Genomic DNA, 27,165 nt, shown 5'->3' with positions numbered 1-27,165 from the left:
CTATGCATAGGGGACTGAACACAGCTTTGGATTAGATATTATTTGGCCTCTTGTCTTGGGCTTCCTAGGTGACACTAGTGGTAAAGAACCGTCCTGCATCTCCTGCAGGAGATGGAGGAGACATGGGTTCCATCCCTGATTTGGAAAGATTCCCTGGAGGAGGGGGCATGGCAACCCACTCCAGTAGTCTTGCCTGGAGAATCCTGTTGACAGAGGAGCCTGGTGGACTGCGGTCCATAGAGTCACAGAGAGCTGGACACAACTGAAGCAGCTTAGCAGGCATGCATTGTGTTGCACTTGTGCAGACAGGTTAATTCAATAACTTTTAGCAAGCATTTATTATTCTTGTTATGTTCAGATACAGAAATGAGGGTTACGGATGTAGAATGAAACAGCCTCTTCCCTCAAAAGTCTTAGTTTTATGGGCAGAATAGTACATAAAAACTTCCTGTGTTAGAAGTGTTTCTCAACAATACCTCTCTAACTCCTATTTTAATTTCAAAACCCGAGTCAGATGATGCCTCCTTAGGGAAACCTTCCCTAAACACCCAACTAATAAAGCTACTTAACAAACTACTTTCCATGTTTTCCATGTGTGTTGTATCATCTGTAATCTGAAGTATATGTTGCCCTGGGTGTCTCTTGGTAGACTGTGAATTCCTTGAAGATGTGGATTTTATTTCTTTTATTTTTTTTCATCTGGAGTGTGTAGTACATAGTAGACTCTCAACATACGTTTGTTGCATTGGATCAAAAGCATAGTGGGATGGGCTGGCAGGACAGTTTTGTGCCATGCTTGCTATTAGGACACAAATGAAGGCCATACATCATAGTTTGTAGGGGAGGGGTGGTTTTTGAAAGAAGATAATATATGATCTGATTTTTGAAGGACAAGTAGGCGAGAAGTAGAGAAACCCCTTTGAGGTTGAGAAAACTATCTGCAAAGTCAGTGGAGATGGCAAAAAGATTGACCTTTGATTTAGGTAAGTGATCCAGTATGACTAGGGCATAAGCAGCTGGTAAGAGAATGGCTGGAGATGACACTGGGCAGGGAGGCAGGGGCTAGATCATCTGGTACCTCTAGTGCTTCCTCTCTTCTGGTACTCTGGTACTCTCAGCTTGTATCTATCATGACAGTTATACTGCTGAATTGCAATGATCTGTCTTCACACTCTTTCCTATTAGATTGTAAAGTGTATGAAAAGCCTGGTGAATTCCTTTTTAATTGCATCCCAACACCCAGGAGTGTCTAGAACAAAGAAGGTGTTAAATAAATGTTGAATTTTATTTTTTATTATTATTTTTTTAATTTTTAAATTATTATTATTGTTATTTTTACTTTACAATATTTATTGGTTTGGCCATACATCAACATGCATCCGCCACGGGTGTACACGTGTTCCCCATCCTGAACCCTCCTCCCACCTCCCTCCCCATACCATCCCTCTGGGTCATCCCAGTGCACCAGCCCCAAGCTTCCTGTATCCTGCATCGAACCTGGACTGGCGATTCGTTTCTTATATGATATTATACATGTTTTAATGCCATTCTCCCAAATCATCCCCCTCCTCCCTCTCCCACAGAGTCCAAAAGACTGTTTTATACATCTGCGTCTCTTTTGCTGTCTTGCATACAGGGTTGTTGTTACCATCTTTCTAAATTCCATATATATGCATTAGTATACTGTATTGGTGTTTTTCTTTCTGGCTTACTTCACTCTGTATAATAGGCTCCAGGTTCATCCACCTCGTTAAAACTGATTCAAATGTATTCTTTTTAATGGCTGAGTAATACTCCATTGTGTATATGTACCACTGCTTTCTTATCCATTCATCTGCTGATGGACATCTAGGTTGCTTCCATATCCTGGCCATTATAAACAGTGCTGCGATGAACATTGGGGTACACGTGTCTCTTTCCCTTCTGGTTTCCTCAGTGTGTATGCCCAGCAGTGGGATTGCTGCGTCATATGGCAGTTCTATTTCCAGTTTTTAAAGGACTCTCCACACTGTTCTCCATAGTGGCTGTACTAGTTTGCATTCCCACTAACAGTGTAAGAGGGTTCCCTTTTCTCCACACCCTCTCCAGCATTTATTGCTTGTAGACTTTTGGATTGCAGCCATTCTGACTGGCGTGAAATGGTACCTCATTGTGGTTTTGATTTGCATTTCTCTGATAATGAGTGATGTTGAGCATCTTTTCATGTGTTTGTTAGCCATCTGTATGTCTTCTTTGGAGAAATGTCTATTTAGTTCTTCGGCCCATTTTTTGATTGGGTCGTTTATTTTTCTGGAATTGAGCTGTAGGAGTTGCTTATATATTTTTGAGATTAGTTGTTTGTCAGTTGCTTCATTTGCTATTATTTTCTCCCATTCTGAAGGCTGTCTTTTCACCTTGCTTATAACTGGAGGAATCAACCTGCCTGACTTCAGGCTCTACTACAAAGCCACAGTCATCAAGACAGTATGGTACTGGCACAAAGACAGAAATATAGATCAATGGAACAAAATAGAAAGCCCAGAGATAAACCCACGCACCTATGGATACTTTATCTTTGACAAAGGAGGCAAGAATATAGAATGAAGAAAAGACAATCTCTTTAACAAGTGGTGTTGGGAAAACTGATCAACCACTTGTAAAAGAATGAAACTAGAACACTTTCTAACACCATACACAAAAATAAACTCAAAATGGATTAAAGATCTAAACATAAGACCAGAAACTATAAAACTCTTAGAGGAGAACATAGGCAAAACACTCTCCGACATACATCACAGCAGGATCCTCTATGACCCACCTCCCAGAATATTGGAAATAAAAGCAAAAATAAACAAATGGGATCTAATTAAAATTTAAAAGCTTCTGCACAACAAAAGAAAGTATAAGCAAGGTGAAAAGACAGCCTTCAGAATGAATTTTATTTTTTTAATCCAGTCCCCATGCTCTCAAAGCATATATATTTAAAATACCAAGAAAGGCAGGACTTCGGCATCTTCATCAGTGATTTCAGAAAAGAAATCAAAAGTTGAAGAGCAGGATGTCAATCTGTCTTCCCAATGGTTGACCTTGTATGATTTTGGAGACCAAAATGCTTGATGGTTATGGATAAGAGCCTGGAATTTGAATTTGGGTTCTGTTTTCAATTTTATTGTTCATGCAAGGTCACAGGCAATGGCACCCGACTCCAGTACTCTTGCCTGGAAAATCCCATGGGCGGAGGAGCCTGGTAGGCTGCAGTCCATGGGGTTGCTAAGAGTCGGACATGACTGAGTGACTTCACTTTCTCTTTTCACCTTCATGCATTGGAGAAGGAAATGGCAACCCACTCCAGTGTTCTTGTCTGGAGAATCCCAGGGACCGGGGAGCCTGGTGGGCTGCCATCTCTGGGGTCGCACAGAGTCGGACACGACTGAAGCGACTTAGCAGCAGCAGCAGCAGCAGCAGCAAGGTCAGAATCAATTTTGCATGTTGCAAAATGAGGACCAAAATAATCAGCGTTCATTCCTTGGGCAGTGAGGGTTTATCTTAAATTCACACTAGAGTATCAGTACTGTGTTGGGAGCCCAGGCTGAAACCTTTTGAGCCCAGGTAGTGTTTTCCTTTTTTCCTCTAATATTTTTGTGTGGTGGATGGTCTTGTGTTCAGGTCAGTGCATCAGCAAATCTTTAGTTTGCAATGGGGATTCTGACTGTGAAGAGGACGGTGCTGATGAAGACAGATGCGAGGATGCAGAAAGCAGACCTGCCTGTGACAAGGATAAACCTCCTCCAAACATAGAGCTTACCGGACGTGGGTAAGGTGCTGAGTGGCTTCCTGTATACATCTACGAGCTGTAGTTTTCATTTTGTTGTGTTTTAGTCTGTGGTTTGGTAAATCTAAGAGCAAATCAACTAATAGTCAACCTTTACTTAGATCTCTTTGCCACATCCTGAAACATTAAAAAAATGCCTACATATACACCTGTAAGCATATGCGGTAAAGCTTGGAAGGACCAGTTGTCCCTGCAGCGTCCTGGGTTTAGCGCTGAGAATCCTGCATCCAAGGAAACCCTCAGACCTGGGAAAACCTGGCCAGTCAGTCACCCTATGGGAGAGGGAGACGGCAAGGAGAACTAATTCAGTGATGTGGGGCTATTTAAGGGAATTGAGAGACCACAGAACGAGAGCAGTGGAAGAAAAGAGAAATTGTGTTGGGACCTTCGGGATGAAAAGTAATTGTCTCAGCTAGCTGGGAACTTTCAAGTGAAGTTAGAGTGATCCTCTTTGCCTTTTCAAAAAGAATTCTGAAAAACTTTTAAAGGTCAGGCTCAAGTTAAGTTTTCAAGGTTTTAAGATAATCTCTGAGACTGATAGATGTGAAATGTGTTAACAGAAAAGTGGTAAAATTACTCCAAAGAGTATACCAGTTAGCATGCTAAGGGGCCAATTAGTTGAAATTCATTTGTAGAGAGTTCTATCTCCTCAAGAGTAATCTTAATTGTATTGGTTTTATCTAAAGATGCAATTCAAAACCAGCTGTTGCCATAGATACAAAAGAGCTGTTCTTAGGGCTAAAAAGATCTTGGGTTTCCCCATTCATTAGTGTTAGCCATTATACCAATGAGGGGGAGTTGGTAATGTATGGTGTGCTTTAGGAGGATTTTATTTGAGATCGCCCAGAGATGCTTAACTGTAATGTGTTTCAAGAACATCCAGAGTTCACTAATGATGCCTGTTTCAGCAACTGCTATTTCTGGTTTTTAACAGCCTTTTCTTCTTTCATTTTTTTTTTTTTTTTTTAACAGTTACAATGCACTAACGGGCCAGTTTAGAAACCAAGTCCTCAATACCAAAAGTTTTGGTGGTCAATGCAGAAAGGTGTATAGTGGGGATGGGAGAGGTTTCTACAGACTGAGTGGAAATATCCTCTCCTACACATTCCAGGTACTTAATTATGGATTTAATGTCTTTCTAGTCTGTAAACTGTTGCCAGAGATCATTATTTATGATATTGAGCTTTTTGATATTTTGTTGAGTTTACTTGTAGCCTCATGTGCGATCAGTTCTTATAAATGTCTTATATGAGCTTAAAAAGAATACATTTTCTTTTTAAAAATGTTTTATTTATTTGTAAACATTTAAAAATTTTTATTCAGTTTTTAAAGGTTACTTTCCATTTACAGTTGTTAAAAAAATCCTGGCTATATTCCCGGTGTTTTACAATTCATCCTTGAGCCTGTCTTACACCTCCTGCTAGTTAGTGCCTCCTCCTCTCCCCTCCGGTGTTGCCCCCTCTCCCCACCCCCTCCACTGGTAACCCTTTAGTTTGTTTCCCTTATCTGTGAGTCTACTTCTTTTATGTTATATTCTCTAGTTTGTTAAGAACACATATTCTTTAACTCTGGGGTACAGGGCAATAATACTTTTAATTTGTGTCATTCATGCTGAAATATCTATTGTCTCATTTTCAATTCCACGCTCCCAGAACCTAATGGTCTGTCCCTGTGTGGGTGTTAAAACTCAAGACTCTGGTCATAACTGATTGTGATAATTTCCTAACCACTGCCATGGTTAAAAATGCATTTATTTTTAATTTTTTTTTTACACAGATGTTCATAGCAGCTTTATTTGTGATAGCTAAAATCTGACAACAATCCAATTATAGATCAAAAGTGAGTAGATATTACATCCATACAATACAATACTACCCAGCGATGCAAAGGAATGAGCTACTTATACACACTACAACATGGATGAATTACAAGTTATGCTGAATTAAAGTAGCCCACAAGTATATCCTGTATGATACCACTTATATAACATTACTTAAAAATGAAAAATAAGGAATTCTCTGATGGTCCAGTGGTTGGGACTCCATGCTTTCACTGTGGAGGTTGGGGGGAGATCAATCCTTGGTGGGGGAATTATCTTTAGCTGCAGGGAACTATCTTTAGCTCTGATATGGCAGATTCCAAATTACTTCTGTATCTGCAGCCTCCATTTGGCCACCAGGGTAATGATGTCACCCAGTGGATTCTCTTCCACTGTTCAGAGTGCCAGGAGCACGTTCCCTGTAATATTCAGGATATTCCCTCCAAAACAGAGCACACGCTCCAGGATGTCACTAATGTAATAACTCCGGAAGACCAGCGGGTCAGGAAGCAGCACTGCCAAGGGGGCCTCTGCTGGCCACAGAGTCTCCCCCTGGTGGCAGCAATTATGAAATATTTCATATGTACAGAAGCATGTGAATAACATATACTTGCAGTTTGGAGAAAACTAATAAGATCAAACCAGTCAATACTAAAGGAAATCAATCTTGAATATTCATTGGAAGGACTGATACTGAGGCTCCAATACTTTGGCCACCTAATGCGAGGAGCTGACTCATTGGAAAAGAACCTGATACTGGGAAAGATTGAAGGCAGGAGGAGAAGGGGAAAACAGAGGATTAGATGGTTGGATCACCAATTCAACGGACATGAGTTTGAGCAAACTCCAGGAGATAGTGAAGGACAGGGAAGCTTGGCGTGCTGCAGTCCATGGGGTTCCAAAGAGTTGGATAAGATTTAGCAACTGGACAACAAAACAATTACACAAATAGGACTCATGTATGCCTAGCACCCACCTTAAGAAATAGAGTATTGCTGGTGACTTAAAAACTCCCGTCTGCCCCTCTCTGTTGCATCCTCTCCACCTGTACAGCCCGTGTAAACGCTATCTTACATTTTGTGTTGATATTAATCACTTCCTTGTTTTCCTGTATATGTTTATCCCGTATGCTTATTCTTTGCCACTTACACAGATAAATCATCTAGTATGTTTTCTTCTGTGAATCGTTCTTTCACTCAAGGTTAGTTTTGAAATTTATTCATGCTGATATAGATGGCATTTTTACTACTATTTCCTTTTTTTTTTTTCTTATGAAAATGCCTTGAATGTTCTTGTGCATGAGTTGTTCCATGCCAATGAGCTAGAGTTTCTCTAGGGCAAACACCTGGAACTCGAATGGCTGCCTTGTAGGTTATGTATAGGTTATATTTGTCTAAAGTTTCCAAAATGATATATATATATATATGGTTCGTCTATACCCCACCAGCAGTGTGGAAGAGTGACCTGTGCTCCACATCATTGCCAGCATCTGTATTCCAGGCTTTTAAACTTCATTTATGGTCTTGAGGTCTCCTCTGCTTCTTGCGGGCTGTTTCTGTTATACACACTACCTAATCTCATCCTGTTCCTTGATTTCCACACAAAATCTACTCAGACAAAAGCGTAATGGCTTTAGGGTAAATTCCTGAAGATTTAAAGGGAACATAGAGATTGTCTGCTGTAGCAATGCCAACTCATTCAACAAAAACAGTTGAGATCTTCCATCTTAAATTGTCTGTCCTTTCGCAACCTCAACAAAAAGAAGTTTCTGGTCTCATCCTGTTTTAACCTGTTTCTTGCTCTTCTTTTCCAAGGTTTCCTCTCTCATGCCTTTCCTTTCATCTTCCAAGAACTCAAAATTTTCCAGTTCAACCCTCCTTACTGATTACTCCCAAATTTGTAAAGCAAAACTATTAGAATGTTCAGAGGGAAGGGCCTTTAGTTTACCAAAATTAGCCATCTTCAGAAAGCAGTTCTGATTATAAGGAGCAAACCCACAAACCTCCAACTTATAATGGAATTAAGTTACATTTAAAAATTATTGAATCATGAAAATGAAAAGTGAAACATATCTGAAAAATGATCATGGCTACCAAGTTTTGAATATCTCTGGTGGCATCCGCACTATTTTAAGAAATTTGTATAATTTTAATCACAATATCTTCACAATATCTATGGAAGGTAAGTAATATTTTACTGTTTTGTATAAGTAGAAATCAAGGCTCAGAGGACTTCAACTGACTTGCTCTAAGTCACTAAATTAATAAGTAGTAAGGCTTAGGGCTCAGTTCCAGCACGCCCCAGGTGGTGCTAGTGGTAAAGAATCGGCCTGCTAATACAGGAGATCTAAGGGACATGGGTTTGCTCTCTGGGTTGGGAAGATCCCATGGGGGAGGGTATGGCAACCTACTCCAGTATTCTTGCCTGGAGAATCCCTTGGACAGAGGAGACTGTCGGGCTCCAGCCCATAGGGTCGCACAGAGTTGGACATGGCTGAAGTGATTTAGTACACACGCCAGTATGTCAGACTTCACAGCCCTTCATTTTTCTAGTATATTTTACTCTCCCTGTGCTGTGCTTAGTTGCTCTTTGTGACCTCATGCACTGTAGCCCACGAGGCTCCTCTGTCCATGGGGATTCTCCAGGCAAGAATACTGGAGTGGGGTGCCATGCCCTCCTCCAGGGGATCTTTCCAACCAGGGATCGAACACAGGTCTCCCACACTGCAGATTCGTTACCATCTGAGCCACCAGGGAAGCCCAAGAATACTGGAGTGGGTAGCCTATCCATTCTCCAGAGGATCTTCCCAACCCAGGAATTGAACTGGGGTCTCCTGCATTGCAGGTATATTCTTTACCAGCTGATCTACCAGGGAAGCCCAGTTTACTCTCCCAATGTATTGTATTAAATGCTTTTTCAACTCTAGATTCTAACATGGTGAAAAACATGTATTGTAATTTATCCTTTGGCCTAAAGGGAGAATGTGAGTAGGTATATGCAGAGAGATTTTTCTCCTCTTATTCCTAGGGTAATGTGTTGATAATTCTTTCATTATTATAAGGGGGAGAAGTGTGTGTGTGTGTGTGTGTGCGTGTGTGTATACATACACATATAGAACAGAAGAAATAATAAGGGAGAGGACTTTTGACATGGTTGGAAGGAAGACATGTTGGAAGCCTGCCACTTCTGAAGAAGAAAAATAATTTAATAACAGTGTAATCCTGCCATTCATTTTTCACAGTGTGGCTTGGTTTTTGGATTGACATCTGAAATGCCTTTCCAGTCACTGAATTTGAAGGAATGTTTGTCAGAGGTAGAGGGAAATTACAGCCTGTTACTGAGTGAAGAGTAGAGATGTTTTGAGAATCCAGCCCGAGGGAAGTGAGGTGGAAGTAGCAGGCAGTGAGTCAGTCAGGCAAGCGCGAAACCCAGGTGCCAATACAGAGGTGGTCGATGTTCTCCTCAGTTCAGACAGACTGGGGGCCACTGCAGATTCAGCCCTCTTCAGGTAGAACATGACTTTTGGCTTGTTGGAGCATAAACATTAGTAAATAAACAGAAAACAGAATTGGTCAATCTCTCTTCTACTCTCTGTTTTGGAAATCAGCTTGATAGCGTACCCAGGACAAACCCCGTTTCTTACCGAGGAGTCCACTTACTTTGAAGCTATGCTTGTTCTCTGTTTGCTCATGTTTTTCATACTGCAAGGAAGCCTTTGAAATTCAAGCACATTCCTGCTCCATGGTCACTTTGGGAAGGTGCCACCCTGCTTAGTTCAGCTTGGGAGATGCTGAAAGACAGTCTTGTTTATTCTCAGCATGTAATGAGTTGCAGATGGCAGTGAGCAAAGATCAGGGTGGAAAAAACAACTTTCTGGATCCTCCTGCTTTGGTCTTGGATGTACTTCATAATATTAAAATTTTTATTGAAATATAACTGATTTGAAACGTGTTTTTGGTGTATAGCAAAGTGAGTCTTTAAATATATATATATGTATATATATTCTTTTCAGATTCTTTTCCATTATAGTTTATTACAAAGTATTGAATATAGTTCTCTCTGCTATACAGTTGGACTTTGATGTTTATCTATCTTAATATTTAGTAGCTGATATCTGCCAATCCCCAATTAATTTGTCGTTCCTCTCCTTTCCTTTGGTAGCCATAAGTTTTGTTTTCTATGTCTGTGAGTCTGTTTCTGTCTTGTAAACAAGTTCATTTGCGTCATTTTTTTAGATTTCACATAAAGTGATATGTGATATTTGTCTTTGATTTACCTCACTTTGTTATTTAGAGATCAGATATGTCTGTCAAATTAATAGCGAAAACATATTCTAAAGGAAATTTTAATTAATGCTTAATTATCTGATCCTCTGCATCCTCTGAAGGTATGTCTAGTTGTCCAAGATTTCTAAATCTACTTTGTTAACAAAAAAATAATTTGAATAATGATAAAAATAGCTCACATATATTAAGAGCCCTCTGTATACTAAGCACTGTTTCAAGTGCTTTAAATGTACCTTATTTTTTCTTTATAATAACCTAAGTAGGTAGGTTGTATCATCTACTATTTTAGCAGATGACAACTATAGGGTGTGAAGGCCAGGAGTGTGACTTTGGAGTCATTGTAGTGCCTTTTACTTTGGCAGGATTAGAGTGTGTGTGTGTGTGTGCGCACGCTAAGTCACTTCAGTTGTGTCCAATTCTTTGCAACCCCATGGACTGTTGTCTGCCAGGCTCCTCTGTACATGGGATTCTCCAGGCAAGAATACCACAGCGGGTTGCCATGCCTTCCTCCAGGGGCTCTTCCCAACCCAGGGATCTAACTCATGCCTCTTACATCTCCTGTACTGGCAGGCAAGATTTTTACCACTAGCACCACCTGGGAAGCCCCAGAATATGTGTAAGTGTTAATAGAAATGAACCAGTAGAGAAAGAAAACTTGAAGCTGTAAGACAGGGAGTAATCGATTTAATTGGTCCTTTGGAGAGGTGGGAAGAAATGCAGTATAGAAAGAGGTCAGAGAAATTAGCCTTAGATAGGAAGAGGAACACGTGTGCAGAAAGGAAGTGAAGGTGTTCATAAGTTTGTAGATTTGTTAGCCAGAAGTATGAGTAGTCTCTTGTCTGACAGAGGGAATATTTGTAAAGAATGAGATTAAGGTTATCTTCCAAGAGTGAAAGAAATGGCTGTAAGAGTGAGGGGTTGAGATGGATGCAGAACTTTTGAAACTGATACTGTAGGGAATGGGAGAAAGAATTGGCTAGAGATTTAGGATTGCTGGCATGTATTGAGGGTTCCCCTGAAATTAGAAATCATGAATGAACTTATCATATCACCAATGGATAGTTGTGTGATTTTTCTGTAGTAGTGCTAAGCTGCTTGGCTGTGAGGATTGAACTAGAGTTGAGTTTCTGCCTGGCAAATATGGTGGCAGGACATACCTAGACAAGGCTCATTGGCAAGAGTTAGGTTCATTGGCATGAGAATGGTTGAAGTCATGAACCATGAAGCTTACCCACAACAGGAAGGAAGTGAAAAAATGAAGGTGCTGATAGGGAAAGAGAAGGGAAAGTAACTTGCAGAGCTTCTTTCTATGAAGTTGAATAATAAGCTATGGCAAGAGTAGAATGAGAGTTGAAAGAGTAAAAAAGTCGGAGTATAGGATGTTTGCATTGTGATTTCAGAGGAAGACTCAGTCTGGGGGAATTCAAGATCTTAGCCAGAGTGAAGAGGGTATTAATTGAAGCATATTTAAGATCACACTACAGGGAGGGAGGAGGGAGGAGGGTTCAGGATGGGGCACACGTGTATACCTGTGGCGGATTCATGTTGATACATGGCAAAACCAATACAATATTGTAAAGTTAAAAAATAAAATAAAATAAATAAAAAGTTAAAAAAAAGGAAGAGATTGAAGGCTGCATCAATTAATATTAAGAATTGATATAATTGATATTATATAATTCTTATTATATAATTGATATAATTCTTAATATAATCAGATATAAGGTCTGATTTATCCTTGTTTACAAAAAAGGTGTTTTCTATAAAATAAAATTATGTGTAAATTTTAACATATACACAAAATAAAGACAATGAACTAACTTGTAGTAACATACAAGACTGCCTGATGGGTTTGAATGTTTAGACCCTCTTAGATGGGATGTATGCTCACTTCTTCATTACCTTACCTTCCACTGGATGCTTCCAACATTTATATTACTTGACAGGCCTCATTTGACACTTGATCTAGGGCAAAATAAAGGATAAAGAAGTGATAGTCTTCTCCATGAATGCTGGAGCTGTCCCTTCTCAGCCACATGTGACTATCCTGTTGTCTGTTTTAAAATTCTTCTGGGATGGCTTTTTCTTCTACCATCTAGCAAAGGAAAAACAATTCCAACCCTAGCATTTATTTAAGTCTAACAGAATTAGAAATTTAAATCCACTACGGATCATATAGAGTATTTCAAAAACAAAGCCCCAGAGATCTAACTAGTTCATATCACCTGTTTGCATCTCTGTGTCCCTCTATTGGATGAAAAGTCAAGAGCCAGCTGCTTTGTAGGTCTCTGTTAGTGTAACTCTGGTGATTTGCTCACTTCTGGGCTAAATGCTGGCATTAAAGGAAAATGCAAGATGTTTGTACACAAACATATTTTGTGAATCACATGGGATTGCTGTTATTAGTACTATGTCTCCTGGTTGACAAGGAGTAATTCTAATAATGCACTAATTGTTATAATAAGGGACTAAGTAATTATTATAATGAACTCTATTCTTTACAGTCATATAGGCCTGGTCTTAGTGAGAATCACTGTTGTTTTACATTAATGAAGAGCTTTGTCTTTTGGAGAAGATCATGTGAAGAAAGTATCCATGTGAAGGGATCCATGATGAAAGACTCTTGGTTCCATCTAAGGCCTTAATTTGATCATAGCAAAATTTTTCATTTTCTTTATGGTACATATTTAAGGTGTGGTGGTTGTAGTTTAGTCACTAAGTCATGTCTGACTTTTACAACCCCAGGAGTGTAGCCTGCCAAGTTCCTCTGTCCATGAAATTTCCTAGGCCAGAGTACTAGAGTGGATTGTCATTTCCTTCTCCAGGGGATCTTCCCAATCCAGGAATCACACCCAGGTCTCCTGCATTGCAAGAAAATTCTTTACCCTCTGTGCCACCAGGGAAGCCATGACAAATTATTCTTGGTTACATCTAAGACCTTAATTTGCTCACAGCAAAAATTTTCATTTTCTTTATAGGTGAAAATAAATAATGATTTTAATAATGAATTTTATAATAGTACCTGGGCTTATGTAAAAGAGACATCAACAGAACATTCATCATCTAGTAAAGGACGTTTCCTCTTTTTTAGTTCTTCATCTTCTTCACACGGTTACTCTTCAAATACGAATATACTCACTAAGAAAAAGGTTAGTGTGAAATATTCATTAACTTTTCCATATTTTGCTGGTTTAAGTATTTCTAACATTAACAAAAGTGTATTTACCAAAATAATCAGCCATCATTTTTTAATTAGGGCATAGTATCTTCTTCAAAGAGATAATCCAATATACTTCTTTAAAAGGTATAGCTTTTGTCTTGTTAATTCTCTTTCATATTGTATTTATTTACACTTTTTATTTTCTCATTATTTGTTCTTATTTAAAAATCCAAAAAATACTTATAACTTTAAAATCTTCTAGTTAAAACTAGCCTAAATTTCTAATTCATGATTACTGATGGTACTATAGGTGTTATATACTATTTCAAAAATCCAATGAAGATGTGCTTCTGAAACACTAATACTAGAGTTTTTCAAATAAGCTGTATTACAATAAAAGATGTTAAAATACCTTATTACTTTGGAGAGACCAACATTTTCATCTGAGGAGTTAAAAGACTTAACTTTAGATATTCTGTTGTTTTGAGATACTAAGACTTTCATCATGGGCAACCTGAAGAGTTGGGATGAATTATACTAATTGATACATACTTAGTGGTGAAGTATTTTTCAGGCTGATTATCATTCATTATATGCATAATTCATCTCATTCTTAAAGTCAGTAACTTGATAAATAAATCACATAAGTAAGGTATAAAGGAATATAGATATTATTTGTTTTATGACTAACTGGAAATATGAGTGTAAAAACATTTATCATATTCATATTATATTATTCATATAAGTGAGAATTTAGTGTAAGTTAACTCTGTCTTGGATATCATGAAAAGATGCCTAGGAAGGGTTTAAAAGATCTCATTATTAAGTGGCTTACCCTGTAAATACCCCAGTATGAAAGATAAATTAGATCACCCTACTGATAAGTCATTGTCAAGATGTGGACTCTAAGGACATTATATCCCTATTTGTGAGATTATTTAGTAGTTAATGATGCTGATTCCTTTTTGCTAGTTGAGGAGGGCATAACAATTTTGTCTTGGGGTTTTAAAAGTTAGCTATAAAACAAGTTATGAAGTCATCACTCAGATGTTATTCCTGTTTGAGATTCCAAAAATTCCTTAGATTGCTTCAAGTGGGTGGGCTCAGAAGAGACCTCGTTATGCATCAAAAAAAAAAAAAATTCATAAAGTCTGCATTAATGTAGGTGACTGTTGATGGAGACATTGGACCAGAAACTATTTCTGTTGTCTTTTAATCTTCAACCTAAAATGCCTTTTACTCTTTCTTATTCCTATAGAGTTATCAATTGTTGGTTCTTCAGAACACTGTTGAAGTGGCTCAGTTTATCAATAACAATCCGGAATTTTTACAACTGGCTGAGTCATTCTGGAAGGAACTCTCTTACCTTCCCTCTCTGTATGACTACAGTGCCTACCGAAGATTGATTGACCAGTATGGGACGCATTATCTTCAGTCTGGGTCCTTAGGAGGAGAATACAAAGTTATCTTTCATATGGACTCAGAAAAAGTCAAAAAATTTGGTAATTAAAAACATTGCTATATATAAGCATTGCAAGGATTTTAATGGGGGAATAACCTGTAGTTAAACTTTAGAGCTTTAAAATATGACAAATAGAGGTTAATTGCAAAGGAATCCAAAATTGTATGAATCCATTATACTCTACACAAAATCTTCCAGGCCTTAAGAAAAAGCTTGCCTACTCTTTTGGATAGTATCCTGAAATGAAAGTTAAGTCATTAGAGATAACTAGAGGGTGTTGATTAGATTTTTATAATACTTTTTGATCTCCCCATTTCTCAGATTAAGTAATATTCCTTGAGGAAAATGGATGAGGATTTTACTAATATTGCAGAAATCAAAATGTTTCAATGAAGTATTTTTTTTTATTTGCCTCTGTTCTTTACCACTCCCATGCCTTTAAAAACAAATTTGCTCTGAATATCACGTTTGCTCACTACCTAAGACTTGTAACAGTAGCTTAAATTTATTGATTCCTTCTCAACAGGTGAGTTGTCTATGTCAGCAATGATCCTCACTGTTACCCAGTGATATGCCCATTATGGCTCCTGCCCCACAGACTGAGAAATGCAGACTCAGTGCTGTGAAGAGACCCATCTCAAGGCATACAGATTGTAAGGAGGTCTAGCTGGCTCCAGCATCAGCTTAGCTTTATCCTTATGTTATGTTGCTGCTGGAATTGCCTGATTCTTGTTAGAAACTGGGCACGCTACTGAGTTCATGTTGGTTGATTCCACGGTGAGAGGATGTTCCCCACCAGCTACTGCCATGTTGGAGGAGCATGTGAGTCTTAGGATCCACTCTTCCTCTCCAAAGACCTTTCGGCCCTGGCTTATTTATGGGCCAAGTCCAAACTTCTTCCCAGTTTTGTCCTGAAGCTCACGGCCACCCTTGCTTCTCTATCCCAGTTCACCTCTTCAGTCAAGACTTTCTTACCACTTTGGAGGAGAGTAAGACTTTTCAGATGAGATTCAGAGGAGGAATATAGCCTTCTCTTGCGGGTAAACCACAATATTTTCTGTTTCCATTGACTATTTTCCCCCCTTGGGCTTAATATTTTTTTTTTTTTTTTTACCAATTATGGTTCAATTAGAATGTGAACATTTCCAACCTCAATAGGTTGGAAATGAATGCACAAGTATAGGTTTTTGTAGCAACAACAGAGGCAATATTTCTTTGGGAAATTAATCCAGAAAATGGCTTGATCTAAACTCAGTTTCATGATCATGTTTTTTTTCTTTAAATCTTAAAAGAAATGAAGAGGATTTTTAAAAAAGACTTCTGAGTTCGTAAAAATTTTGAGTAAAAATTTTACTTGAGCAGTTTCTGTTCTTCCCCAAAGTTTTAATTGAAATTAATCAAGGCTCCTGGGATATGATACATACAAGTGTTCTTTAAGAAATATTGAGTTTATTATAATATTGTTAGTAAAATTATATTAAAATGTATTTCTACTCTTTATTATTTTCTATCCTCTTTTTTAAAATTACATTGGCAAAATTCCAATTGATAATGAGTAGAAATTATAACCAACTAAGATGTCATTGGAAGAAAATGTAGAAACCAGAGCTGTTAAAGATGGAGACACTGAGGCACTAGAACTAGGGTTTTAGGAATTAATTACTATAGAACCAGAACCCAGTTTTTGGTGTCTCCAGTAGGTGGGCTGGAGGCCATTGCATATTAACTTTTACTTATTTGCCTTGTGCCTGAGAAGCTGACTGTTGTTGGGTGAAAGATATCAAACTTTGGGGTGTTCAATTTTAGTTCCCTCCACTGTTTCATATAGAAATCATCCATGTAACTCCACCCTCTGGTTAAAGATATTAGAAGCCAATATCAGCTGAATCATTTGAAAGTGAGACAGACACTTGATGCTTTATCCCTAAATATATGCATGTATCTTATTTTGTTTATAACAAAGATCAAATATTGCTTTTTCTGACCTTTGATCCTTCTAGAGCACTTGAAAATATACACATCATAACATTTTTGATTATATGGCCACAGTGGTAGGAAACAATCTCTTCTCCCACTCTCACACCTGGCATCTCAAAGAAGATTTTCAGCAAATGTGGAAACTAAGCACGTTTAAAATTTTTCCCTCCAGATTTCCATTCAGAGGACAAGAGGAAATGTGCTTCCTCACATTTCCAGTTTTTGTTTACATCATCAAAACAAAAATGCACAACGATGGAAGAGGTCTTAAAATCGGTTTCAGGTAAATGAGAAGGGGGTAATTTTCATTACAAGTTTATCCCCTTATGGTTAATTCGTGGTCTCCAAGGGACTTTGACATTTCAGCAGGCGTTCTGTTTTGCGTTTTTCAAATACTTGGCTATTTTACCTGTGATCTCTCCGTCGGATGTCATGGACATCCATCTGCATCCATGCATCCATCCATCGTGCAGAGCAGAAGGTTCACTGGGTATGTCCTGTGCTCTGTAACTATGTCCTCCATGTACACCACCACTGTCTCCTGTGAGGATGGTTGGCAAACCAGTCTAGAAAAAGGACACCAAGAGGGGAAGCTTCAGTTTCACTCTCTAACATGGATGCTCAGTGCAGGCAAAGATTTTGGTGCATGGTGGTGGTGGTGATGGTGATGGTAGAGTAGGGGAGGTGGTGTGTTAGTCTTTGAGTGATTGAGAAAGGAACTGGAAGGGTAAGCTGATTTAGACTGTCTAGACACTGTGTCAGGGAGTTTGGGTTTCATCCTGATGGTGAGGGATGCTGTTAAAGGATTCAGTACAGGGAGCGAATAAATGAAAGATGACAAATATAAAGTTGTAGTGAAACAAGAAGGATTGAAAGGGAATAATCTGATAGGATAAAAACCAGAAGAGACGAGTAAAATGGAAGGTAGAGGAGAAGAAGCTGATAGCGAGAAGTGCTAGAGTGAAGTTAAGTAAGAACGTCTGAAGATTCTTTATTGGATTTGGTGATTAAGACTTAATTGCCTAAGATGAAGAGATTTTTAGTGTGTAGGGATGTAAATGAGACTGTGCCGTGAAATGTGTAAGGCCATGGAGTGATACTGGGGCTCAAGTTCTCTTGGGATGATGGCAGAAATTGGGATGAAGGAGAAGACTGATGCAGGTGCTAAGGTCCTCATCAGGGAAGTGAGGATTCTTTAGCGGATAAATGCAAGGAGGAGGGAGACACTGTTAAGCCAGGCTTTAATTCTTCATTTACTTACTGTATTCATCAACTATTTATGGAACCTATAGTGTCTGAAGAAATTGTTCTAGGCACTAGTGAGGTAGCAGTGAACACGCTAGAAAAGAGGCTGTCTTCTTAGAGCTGACGGGACAAAGGAGAAGGACAAGTAGTTGAATAATGTGGAAATCCAATGATCTGGAAATAGAAATGGAAGTGGAGCTTTGAAAAGGTGTTGACATCAGCTATCAGCTGGGTTGGTGATTAGAAGTGGCTCATCAATGTTATTTTGTGTTATTTTTTCTTTCGGGCTTAACAAACAGGTAGCACTTACAATGTGCCCAGCACCATTTTAAGTGATTTACAAGAATTAGCCAATATACTCCCACCTAAGAGCTGGTTATTATTCCATATTTCCATTTTACCGACAAGGCACTGAGCCACAGAGAGCCACAGCCTAAGACTGCAGTTGGTGTCAGGCTTGAGATTCCAATGTCTGGCTTCATAGTCTGGATCCTTCGCTGTTGTCCTGGGCTGTTGTCTAGGGGAAGAGGGCCAGCTGAGCAGAAAGCTTACTGAGGCGTAGAGAGAGAGGCTACAGGCTTAAAAATAAATATGAAAGCTGATTTCTCAGACTCTGTATTTTGTAAACAAGCTTATCAGTTAAGGTGGTAATTCGCAGACTTTGGTGTGCATGAGGATTACCTGGTTAGCCTGTTCAGCTGCTCAGTCCACGGCTTTTCTCCCAGCTATTTCCTTCTAGAAATCCATCTGATATCAGAAATCTGCAGTCGTTCAGGTGATTCTGGGAGTTCAGGGACTGAATTTAGCAATACACTGCTTTAAAAGTGGTTCTATTTGCATATTAAAGATGTAACAAGATGAGGACACACGGGTATTTTTATTAAAATTATGAGACTTAATATTTCTTAATATTCTGATTATAAAAATGTAATTTTTAAATTTGTAAAATTGGATGAAATTATAAAATTTGATTAAAAAAAGGAAATGAAAATCAAGCTCTGATTAGCAAGTTAGGAATTTCCAGTCATGATCAGTGTAGAATCAGCTACACATGGAGATGAAAATATTTCTGAAATTATAAGGCACAGATATGAAAAAAAAGGGATTTGATTAGTATTTGAGTTTTTAAAAACACTTTTTATGTGTTAATGTATGCCTGTTAATTAAAAGCATTTTGTTTACTATAGTAGTCCAGATGCAATGAACTTTCCCTCCTGACATTTTCTTGTGAAAAATTTCTAACATACAGAAATGTTGAAAGAAAATAGTAATAAATACCCATGTACCCATCCCTTATATGTAATAATTATTATTTTGATATATTTACATATATATCTACATATAGTATTTATAATGTTGACTGTTTAGCAATACAAAAATATGTATTTAAAATATTTGTAATATTTGCTGAATCACTTGGAAGTTTCAAACAGCATAATGTTTCATCCCTAAGTATATACATGTATTTTCTAAGAAGCAAGACAGTCGCCTGTATAACAAATATTCTTTTTTAAAAAAATATGCTAATTTATTTATTATTTTTTAGAATTTATTTATTTTAATTAGAGGCTAATTACTTTATAATATTGTATTGGTTTTGCCATACATCAACATGAATCCGCCACGGGTGTACACGTGTTCCCAGTCCTGAACCCCGCTCCCACCTCCCTCTCCATACCATCCCTCTGGGTCATCCCAGTGCACCAGCCCCAAACATCCTGTATCCTGCATCAAACCTGGACTGGCGATTCGTTTCTTATATGATATTATACATGTTTCAATGCCATTCTCCCAAATCATCCCCCACCTCCCTCTCCCAAATATTCTTATTACACTAAGAACATTAAGAATATGAGTAATAATCTCTTAATAATCATCTACTGTTAGGTAATGATTGTGTCTGTTTTATTTTCTCTCTTAATAGATACTGTTTTTAGAGTAGTTTTAGGTTCACTAAGTGATTGAGCAAAAAGTACAGAGAATCCCTATATCCCCAACCACGGGCACAGCCTCCTCCACTATCAAGATCCAGGCCACAGTGGTCCATTTGTTACAATTGATGAACCCATACTGACACAGAATAATCACTCAGAGTCCATAGTTTACATGAGGGTTCTGTGTATTCAGTGGGTTCGGACAAATACATAATGACATGTAAACATTATAGTGGGCTTCCCTGATGACTCAGTGGTAAACAATCTGCCGGCCAATGCAGGAGATATAGGTTCCAACCCTGGATTGGGAAGATCCCCTGGAGTAGGAAATGGCAACCCACTTCAGTATATTTGCCTGGGAAATCCCATGAACAGAGGAGACTGACGGGCTGCAGTCCATGGGATCGAAAGAGTCAGACATGACTTAGCAACTCAACAACAATCCATTATAGTTTCATATACAGCAATTTCACTGCTCTAGAAGTCCCTTAAAGATCTTAAAAATCCACTAAAAATCCCTCCTACTTGGCAACCACAGGTATTTTTACTGTCTCCATAGTTTTTCCTTTCCTAGAACGTCATACAATTAAATGGATTGTGTTAAAATACTTGATAGACTTTCAATTTCATTTTCTCATTCTCATTTCATTTGTACATCTGAACTTATTTGATTTTTCCTTGAGTAGAAAATGAGGGCAATTTGTTGCGAGGGGTCCCATTTGTCAGAGGAGGACATTCTGGCTTCTTGGCTGGCCTTAGTTACCTGGATCTGAACAATCCTGCTGGAAACAAACGGCGATATTCTCAGTGGGCAGGATCTGTACCTGATCTTCCTGAAGTCATAAAACAAAAGGTATGTGATGTTCAGCGCTAGGTGGCGGCCTGGATTGGAGGGGAGTTTGGGGGAGAATGGAAACATGTTTATATATGGCTGAGTCCCTTTGCTGTGCATCTGAAACTGTTACAACATTGTTAATCAGCTGTACTCCAATAAAAAACATTAAAAAAAAAAAAAAAAGGAAGAAGAAAGCACCAGAAAGCAGTCATGTTTATTTGCACTGGGAAAGTGAGATTAAATCAAGGTGCTTAAACAGAGAAGGCTGTAATTAGCGTTTTCTGTATCCCAATTATGGTTTGTATAGTGAAATGAATGCATACATAATAGGAAACAGAAGGTTCATTATCTTGTATGTCCATATTTCAGTTGTAAAGGTTAAATGTCCTGTAAATCCCAAGAGAAATTAATGCTAACATTTGCATTTCTAGCATTTGACCTAAATTGGGTTATGCCTTCCTGGTCCCTGATTCAGAGGAGTTATAGATTCTTTCAATAGGAAGGTACTTAGGCTTGTCCAGTATTACATTTGTCAGATCATTTGTCTTCCTGTGCCCATGGTTTATCGGTTCCTGGAGTCATGCAGGTTAATTCTAAAAAGATAGAATCAATTTGGCTGGCAGAATTTTAGGATGTTTTATTGGTACAGTCAGTTCTTGTATAACACAACATATGTGTTCCTAAAAATCAGAGAGTTAGGCAAAACTGTGCAATAAAGACCACAGGGCTTATGGGGAAAATGGTGTTAGGAACACAACACACAAAAACTTGATCTGTGACACTCATTAAAAAAAAAAAAGACAGGCACCAGTAAAAACAGCTTCAGATTTATACATGTTAACTTGTTAAGAAATGCATAGTCTACAACATATGTGGCACATCGCCTTGAAGAGAACCTGAATCTTGCAAGGGTGGAAATGTGTGGTCTTCAAAATTATCTTTTAATAACTAGAAAATGAAGGTCTTATTGGTTTTAAAAAATTTTATGCATTCACACAAAATGCAAATAATATTCCTAGTTTTCCCTAGATTTGTCTTATAAAGAAAGTGGGTTGCTTTCTTTTTTTATTTGAAAAAGAAATAGTTGGAATGAAGATGAGTGGCTTTTGATTTTATTTTAATGGGGTTGAGCCAAAATGCTGAAAGGAAAATATTCTTACTAGAACTCTGATTACTGACCATGTGATGTCTTTATCTGTGTAGCTAACGCCTTTGTATGAACTGGTCAAGGAAGTACCCTGTGCCTCTGTGAAAAAGCTCTACCTGAAACGGGCCATCGAGGAGTACCTGGATGAATTTGACCCCTGCCATTGCCGGCCTTGTCACAATGGTGGCATGGCCACTGTTCAGGGAAGCCAGTGTCAGTGCTACTGCAAACCGAAAACGTCTGGTGTGGCGTGTGAGCAAGGCGTCCTCTTAGGGGACCAAGCAGGTCAGTGTGCTGCATTTATGGTGGCCCCTTTCCCTCTGGCCTCTGAGACTGTGCTTCTTCATGTATGGATATAGGGCAAAGTCTCATCAGGCTTTGAATCTGACTCTCCCTCTCTACTCCACCTCCAGACTGTAGCTGCGGGGGTCAGGGCCCTTCGCTGTCTCCCTGATTTCCCCATCTGAACTAACAGAAAGTGTCAGTTGCTTCAGTTGTGTCTGATTCTTTGTGATCCCGTGGACTGTAGCCTGCCGGGCTCCTCTGTCCATGGGATTCTCCAGGCAAGAATACTGGAGTGGCTTGCCAATTCCCTTCTCCAGGGGATCTTCCTGACCCAGGGAATGAACCCGGGTCTTCTGCATTGCAGGCAGATTCTTTACCATCTGAGCCACCAGGGAAGCCGCTGAAATAACAGACCTGCCTCCAGTCCTCCACTCTCCATTAGAATAGATTTATTGCCTGAAACATGTTCCATCCTTCCATGGTCATCTCAGTAAAGTTTTGTCTTAACTTAGGTCTACAGAGCTTTCGTCTGCACTGACCAACCTTTCTGGTGGCAAGCCTTTGGAAACACTACTGTTTTTATTTTCCATTATGTCCCATCAATTAATCATTCATTCACAAATATTTGTTGAACAACAGCTGTGTACTCAACAGAGCTTTTGGTGCTTTAAGTATTTAGCACATGAAGTTGACTTTATGAGTAGGCAAAGTATGAGACGATTTGTGTATATTTGTTTTTATATTTATTTATGTGGCTCTTTCATCTCGAAACTCATTTCTTAAGGTCAGAACTGTTTGCTTCCTTTATTCCTGGAGCCTGACATAGGGCTTGATTCATTAAGTGACTTAATAAATAAATGTTTGATAAATGAATGAATAGATGACTAAACCATGGTTGCTTATAGACAAACATCAAGAAAGCATCTTTGCCTCCTAATATCTTCCCAAGTGACCAGTCCTGATAAATTAAAATACCACCTCTGTCATTCATTCCTTTGAAGGGTTGATTTACAGCTGTTTGCTAAACTGGACCACTCCAGTACTCTTGCCTGGAAAATCCCGTGGATGGAGGAGCCTAGAAGGCTGCAGTCCATGGGGTCGCTGAGGGTCGGACACGACTGAGCGACTTCACTTTGACTTTTCACTTTCATGCATTGGAGAAGGAAATGGCAACCCACTCCAGTGTTATTGCCTGGAGAATACCAGGGACGGGGGAGCCTGGTGGGCTGCTGTCCATGGGGTTGCATAGAGTCGGACACGACTGAAGTGACTTAGCAGCAGCAGCAGCTAAACTGGAAGCTCCGCCTGCTGGTGAGGAATGGAGTAGCAATCATAAAACATCAAGCTCTTATTACCTACTATTAATACCGATGGCTCAGATGGTAAACAATCTGCCTGGAATGCGGAAGACTGGGCTCGATCTCTGGGTTGAGAAGATCCCCTGGATGAGGGCATGGCAACCGACTCCAGTATTCTTGCCTGCAGAATCCCCATGGACTGAGGAGACTGGTGGGCTACAGCCCATGGGGTCACAAAGAGTCGGACATGACTGAGTGACTAAGCACACACATACACACAACTCAATTTCTAATTGTGGAAGAAAGAGTAAGGAAGATTGGGTAAAATTATTATACAAATTATTTTAGTTTCGGTGTGCACAATACTGAGGAGTGAGTGTTGGGGAAGAGAGGGGAAGAAGAGGGATGTAGGTCACGCAGCAGAAATAGCTGCTCCTGCTGCTGCTGCACAGTCCAATTCTGTGTGACCCCATAGACGGCAGCCCACCAGGCTCCCCCGTCCCTGGGACTCTCCAGGCAAGAACACTGGAGTGGGTTTCCATCTCCTTCTCCAATGCATGAAAGTGAAAAGTGAAAGTGAAGTCGCTCAGTCGTGTCCGACTCCCAGCGACCCCATGGACTGCAGCCCACCAGGCTCCTCCATCCATGGGATCCTCCAGGCAAAAGAGTTCTGGAGTGGGGTGTCATTGCCTTCTCCAGTAGAAATAGCTAAGGAGCAGTAAACACCCTCTTCTATTAGCAGAAAATAATGCTTTGAGGGAGTGGTTCCTGAGATTAGTTTCTAACTTGGAAAGCAAATTTCTTAGTATATGTTTCAAATTCTCTCTTACCTGCCCCAAGGAACATGATGGGAAAAATACTAAAAACTATGAGACAGGAACCAGCCCTGAGGTGGAAGGTGGCCAGGGTGAGTGAGGAGGTACCTGCAGTTTAAGAAGGATGCTGACAGGAGGTAGACACATTTCTCCTACTTGCATATTTCCTCATGTTATACAGCTCCAACCCTGGATACCCAATAGACTATGTTCTTCTGAGGCCCAATCACTGTTTTAACAATAGGACCTTGTGTGCCTTTATTGAGAGACTGTGAGGTGATAAAAAAAAAAAGAGCCTGGATTCAGCTGTAAGACCGAGTTACAGTCAGGATGTGGCACTCGGCTGACAGTACAGCACTGGACATAGCATTTAACCATTTGGTTTTGGGTTCCATGCCTATCAAATGAAAATTTTAACAGACCTCTTGGCCACCTCCATTAATTCTTGTGAGAAGTAAATGAATGAAAAAATGCATGTGGAAGTGCTTTGAAAATGTAAAATAATACACAAATTTAAGATATTTTTGCAAGAAAGTTGTTAATGCAGTCTTAATATGGACAGTCCTAGTCAGTGTGCAGGGACAGTCTGGCCATTGCGCAAGACCTCAGTGAACAGAGTGAAGGGAGTGCACTCCAGATTGTCCCCTCCCTCAATCACCACTTAGCAGAAAGCTTAGTATTAAGCACAGAAATCTTTCTCTCCAAGTGCTCTCCAAAAAATCTCTCTTTATTTGCAGGAGGGGTGGATGGAGGGTGGAACTGCTGGTCCTCTTGGGGTCCCTGTGTTCAAGGGAAGAAAACAAGAAGCCGACAATGCAATAACCCGCCTCCCAGTGGGGGTGGGAAATCCTGCGTTGGAGAAACCTCAGAAACCAGGCAATGCGAAGACGAGGAGCTGGAGCATTTGCGGTAATGGAGTCCAGACCTCCTGGCAATTACATAAAACTCAATGCCCTCTGCAGACGCATGGAATACATTATGGCTGCTATTGAAACATTTAAACCCTATGTGATGATTTTATCAGGGAGTGCTTGGTTTTTAGCACTGGGGTCAGCTGAATGGGAGAGGCATGTGGCAAGTAAGAATCACTGAGAGTGCCTTGACTCTAGATGACATTCCTCTGTTCTTTGATCTAGACGTGCTAAAGTCGTTCAGTTGTGTCTGACTCTTTGCAACCTTATGGACTGTAGCCCTCTGTCCATGGGGATTCTCCAGGCAAGAATACTGGAGTGGGTTGTGTTTCCTACTCCAGGGGATCATCCAGACCCAGGGACTGAACCTGTATCTCTTGCTTCTCCTGCATTGGTAGTTGGGCTCTTTACCACTAACATCACCTGGGAAGCCCTCGTGTGTGCTTCAGGTTTTCCTGAAGCAGCTGTTACAAAAGGCTGCGGAACTGGGAGGTGGTCTGGCTCAGTGGATGTGAGCAGCAGCTTTGGCATCAAGCAGATCTGCCACCTGCCTGCTCTGAGACCTTGAGCAAGTTAACTGCACACCCCTAAAATTAGGATAAAAATAGTAGATACAGTGGTAACAGAAAGTTGTCAGAATTAAATGAGGTTAAGAACACAAAGTAATGAGTACAGTGCCAGGCACAAAGTAGGCTGTCAATAACAGCTGATTTATTTTCAGATTTACCACCCTCTTCTTTATTTTCTTTGGACAAAGCATCAGGCACGTATTTGAGATGGTTAACATCTTCACTGATTAACCCAGTTGTCTGATACCGACTTCCTATTGGTCAGGATCTCGCAAAAGCTATCTTTAAAAATACTTCATTGCTGAATTGTTCCCCTGGGTTGGAATTCTTTATGGCACACCCCATTCTTTAACACCATCCTTATTAACCTTTTCTGATCAGGGATTAGCAAACATTCTACAAAGATAATTTGAAGGTCACGTGAGTTGACGAAATGTAAGATGCTTGGGTGTGTGGTATTAGCATAGGGAGATGGGATGCCTTATTCCTAGGTCTTGGGTGCCTCCAGCAAGAATACTGGAGTGTGTGGCCATGTCCTCCTCCAGGGGATCTTCCCGACCCAGGGATTGAACCTGCACCTCTTACATCTCCTGCATTGGCAGGCGGGTTCTTTACCACTAGTGCCACCTGGGAAGTCAGCTGGCAAACATGAAATCTGGAAGGAGGAGAAAGCTGCATTCAGGGCACAGATTTCTGGGAAGACGAGGGTCTCTGAGGGAGCCTTGGCCCCAGCGGGTGTATTTCCTCGCCCGCAGACAGAAAGCTGGATGGACAGGAGCCTCCTAAGGAAGCTCTGAGAGAATTCTCTCTTCTTGGTGCTCAGAAGAGAGAAAATATCCTCTTCCTCCTTAGTACAAAAAGGAAAACTATGCTTACTGAGTCACATTTCTGAGTTTCCTCAGTTGTTGCAAGAATATAAGGAACTCAGCTCAGAAGGAGGTGACATTCAGAGGCTATTTGTAAGGCTTCCCTTCAGATTTCATGTTCCTGGAGTGGAGTTAATATTGGTGAAAGAGTGACCTCAGAGGCACCACTGATAATCATTGCCTAATGATGGATGTCACCGTTACCATGATCATGATGCCGAAAGCTTGGCCTCTCTGTGCCAGTGCTGAATTAAATCTTGCAGACAGTGTTTTGGGTGAAGTAGAAAAGGATAGCTTTATTACTGTGCCAGGCAAAGGAGGACATAGCAGGCTCCTGTCTCAAGAAACTATGCGTCCCAAGCCCAGAGGATCTGCTGAGGGGGTTTTATAACAAACCTCCAAGGGTGGGGTCTCTGACAAGATCAGGGTGTGTACTTGGCTTGCACTCTCTTCATCTCAGGTGATGGGTCTCCTTAGTCTTACCTCAGCTGTTTTCTTGGTTGCTTCTCCCTTGATGAGCAACTATTTAAATCTGCCCTTAGGGAAGGTCATGGAGGCTGGAGTCTTGCCTATAAGAATCAGGGGACAAAAATAGGCCTCCCTGCCTGGGATCCCCACAGGGACCAGCTTGAATTCAATTATTTTGAGCCCCGCTAGAGATTGCCTCGTGAGAGGTAGAAAGAGCATAAGTTTAAGGAGCCTACAGAGGCTGAGGGGGGGTGCATGGCATCAATGGGCATGAGTT

At 39.9% G+C, this 27,165-nt stretch overlaps 1 protein-coding gene across 1 annotated transcript in view; it reads left to right on the top strand.

Annotated features, from left to right (window-relative positions):
• Positions 1-27,165, top strand: part of C7 (complement C7) — a 56,930-nt gene that overhangs the window by 11,010 nt on the left and 18,755 nt on the right. The window contains exons 5-12 of the mRNA XM_019982965.2: positions 3,646-3,793; positions 4,784-4,922; positions 12,895-13,065; positions 14,335-14,578; positions 16,688-16,798; positions 20,381-20,547; positions 21,733-21,961; positions 24,812-24,983. Of these exons, the coding sequence (XP_019838524.2) occupies positions 3,646-3,793; positions 4,784-4,922; positions 12,895-13,065; positions 14,335-14,578; positions 16,688-16,798; positions 20,381-20,547; positions 21,733-21,961; positions 24,812-24,983 (1,381 nt within the window). The remainder of the gene's footprint in view (positions 1-3,645; positions 3,794-4,783; positions 4,923-12,894; positions 13,066-14,334; positions 14,579-16,687; positions 16,799-20,380; positions 20,548-21,732; positions 21,962-24,811; positions 24,984-27,165) is intronic.

The sequence above is a fragment of the Bos indicus genome, chromosome 20 (assembly GCF_029378745.1).
Source record: "Bos indicus isolate NIAB-ARS_2022 breed Sahiwal x Tharparkar chromosome 20, NIAB-ARS_B.indTharparkar_mat_pri_1.0, whole genome shotgun sequence".
NCBI lineage: Eukaryota > Metazoa > Chordata > Mammalia > Artiodactyla > Bovidae > Bos > Bos indicus.
This window is presented reverse-complemented; position numbering and strand designations above follow the sequence as displayed.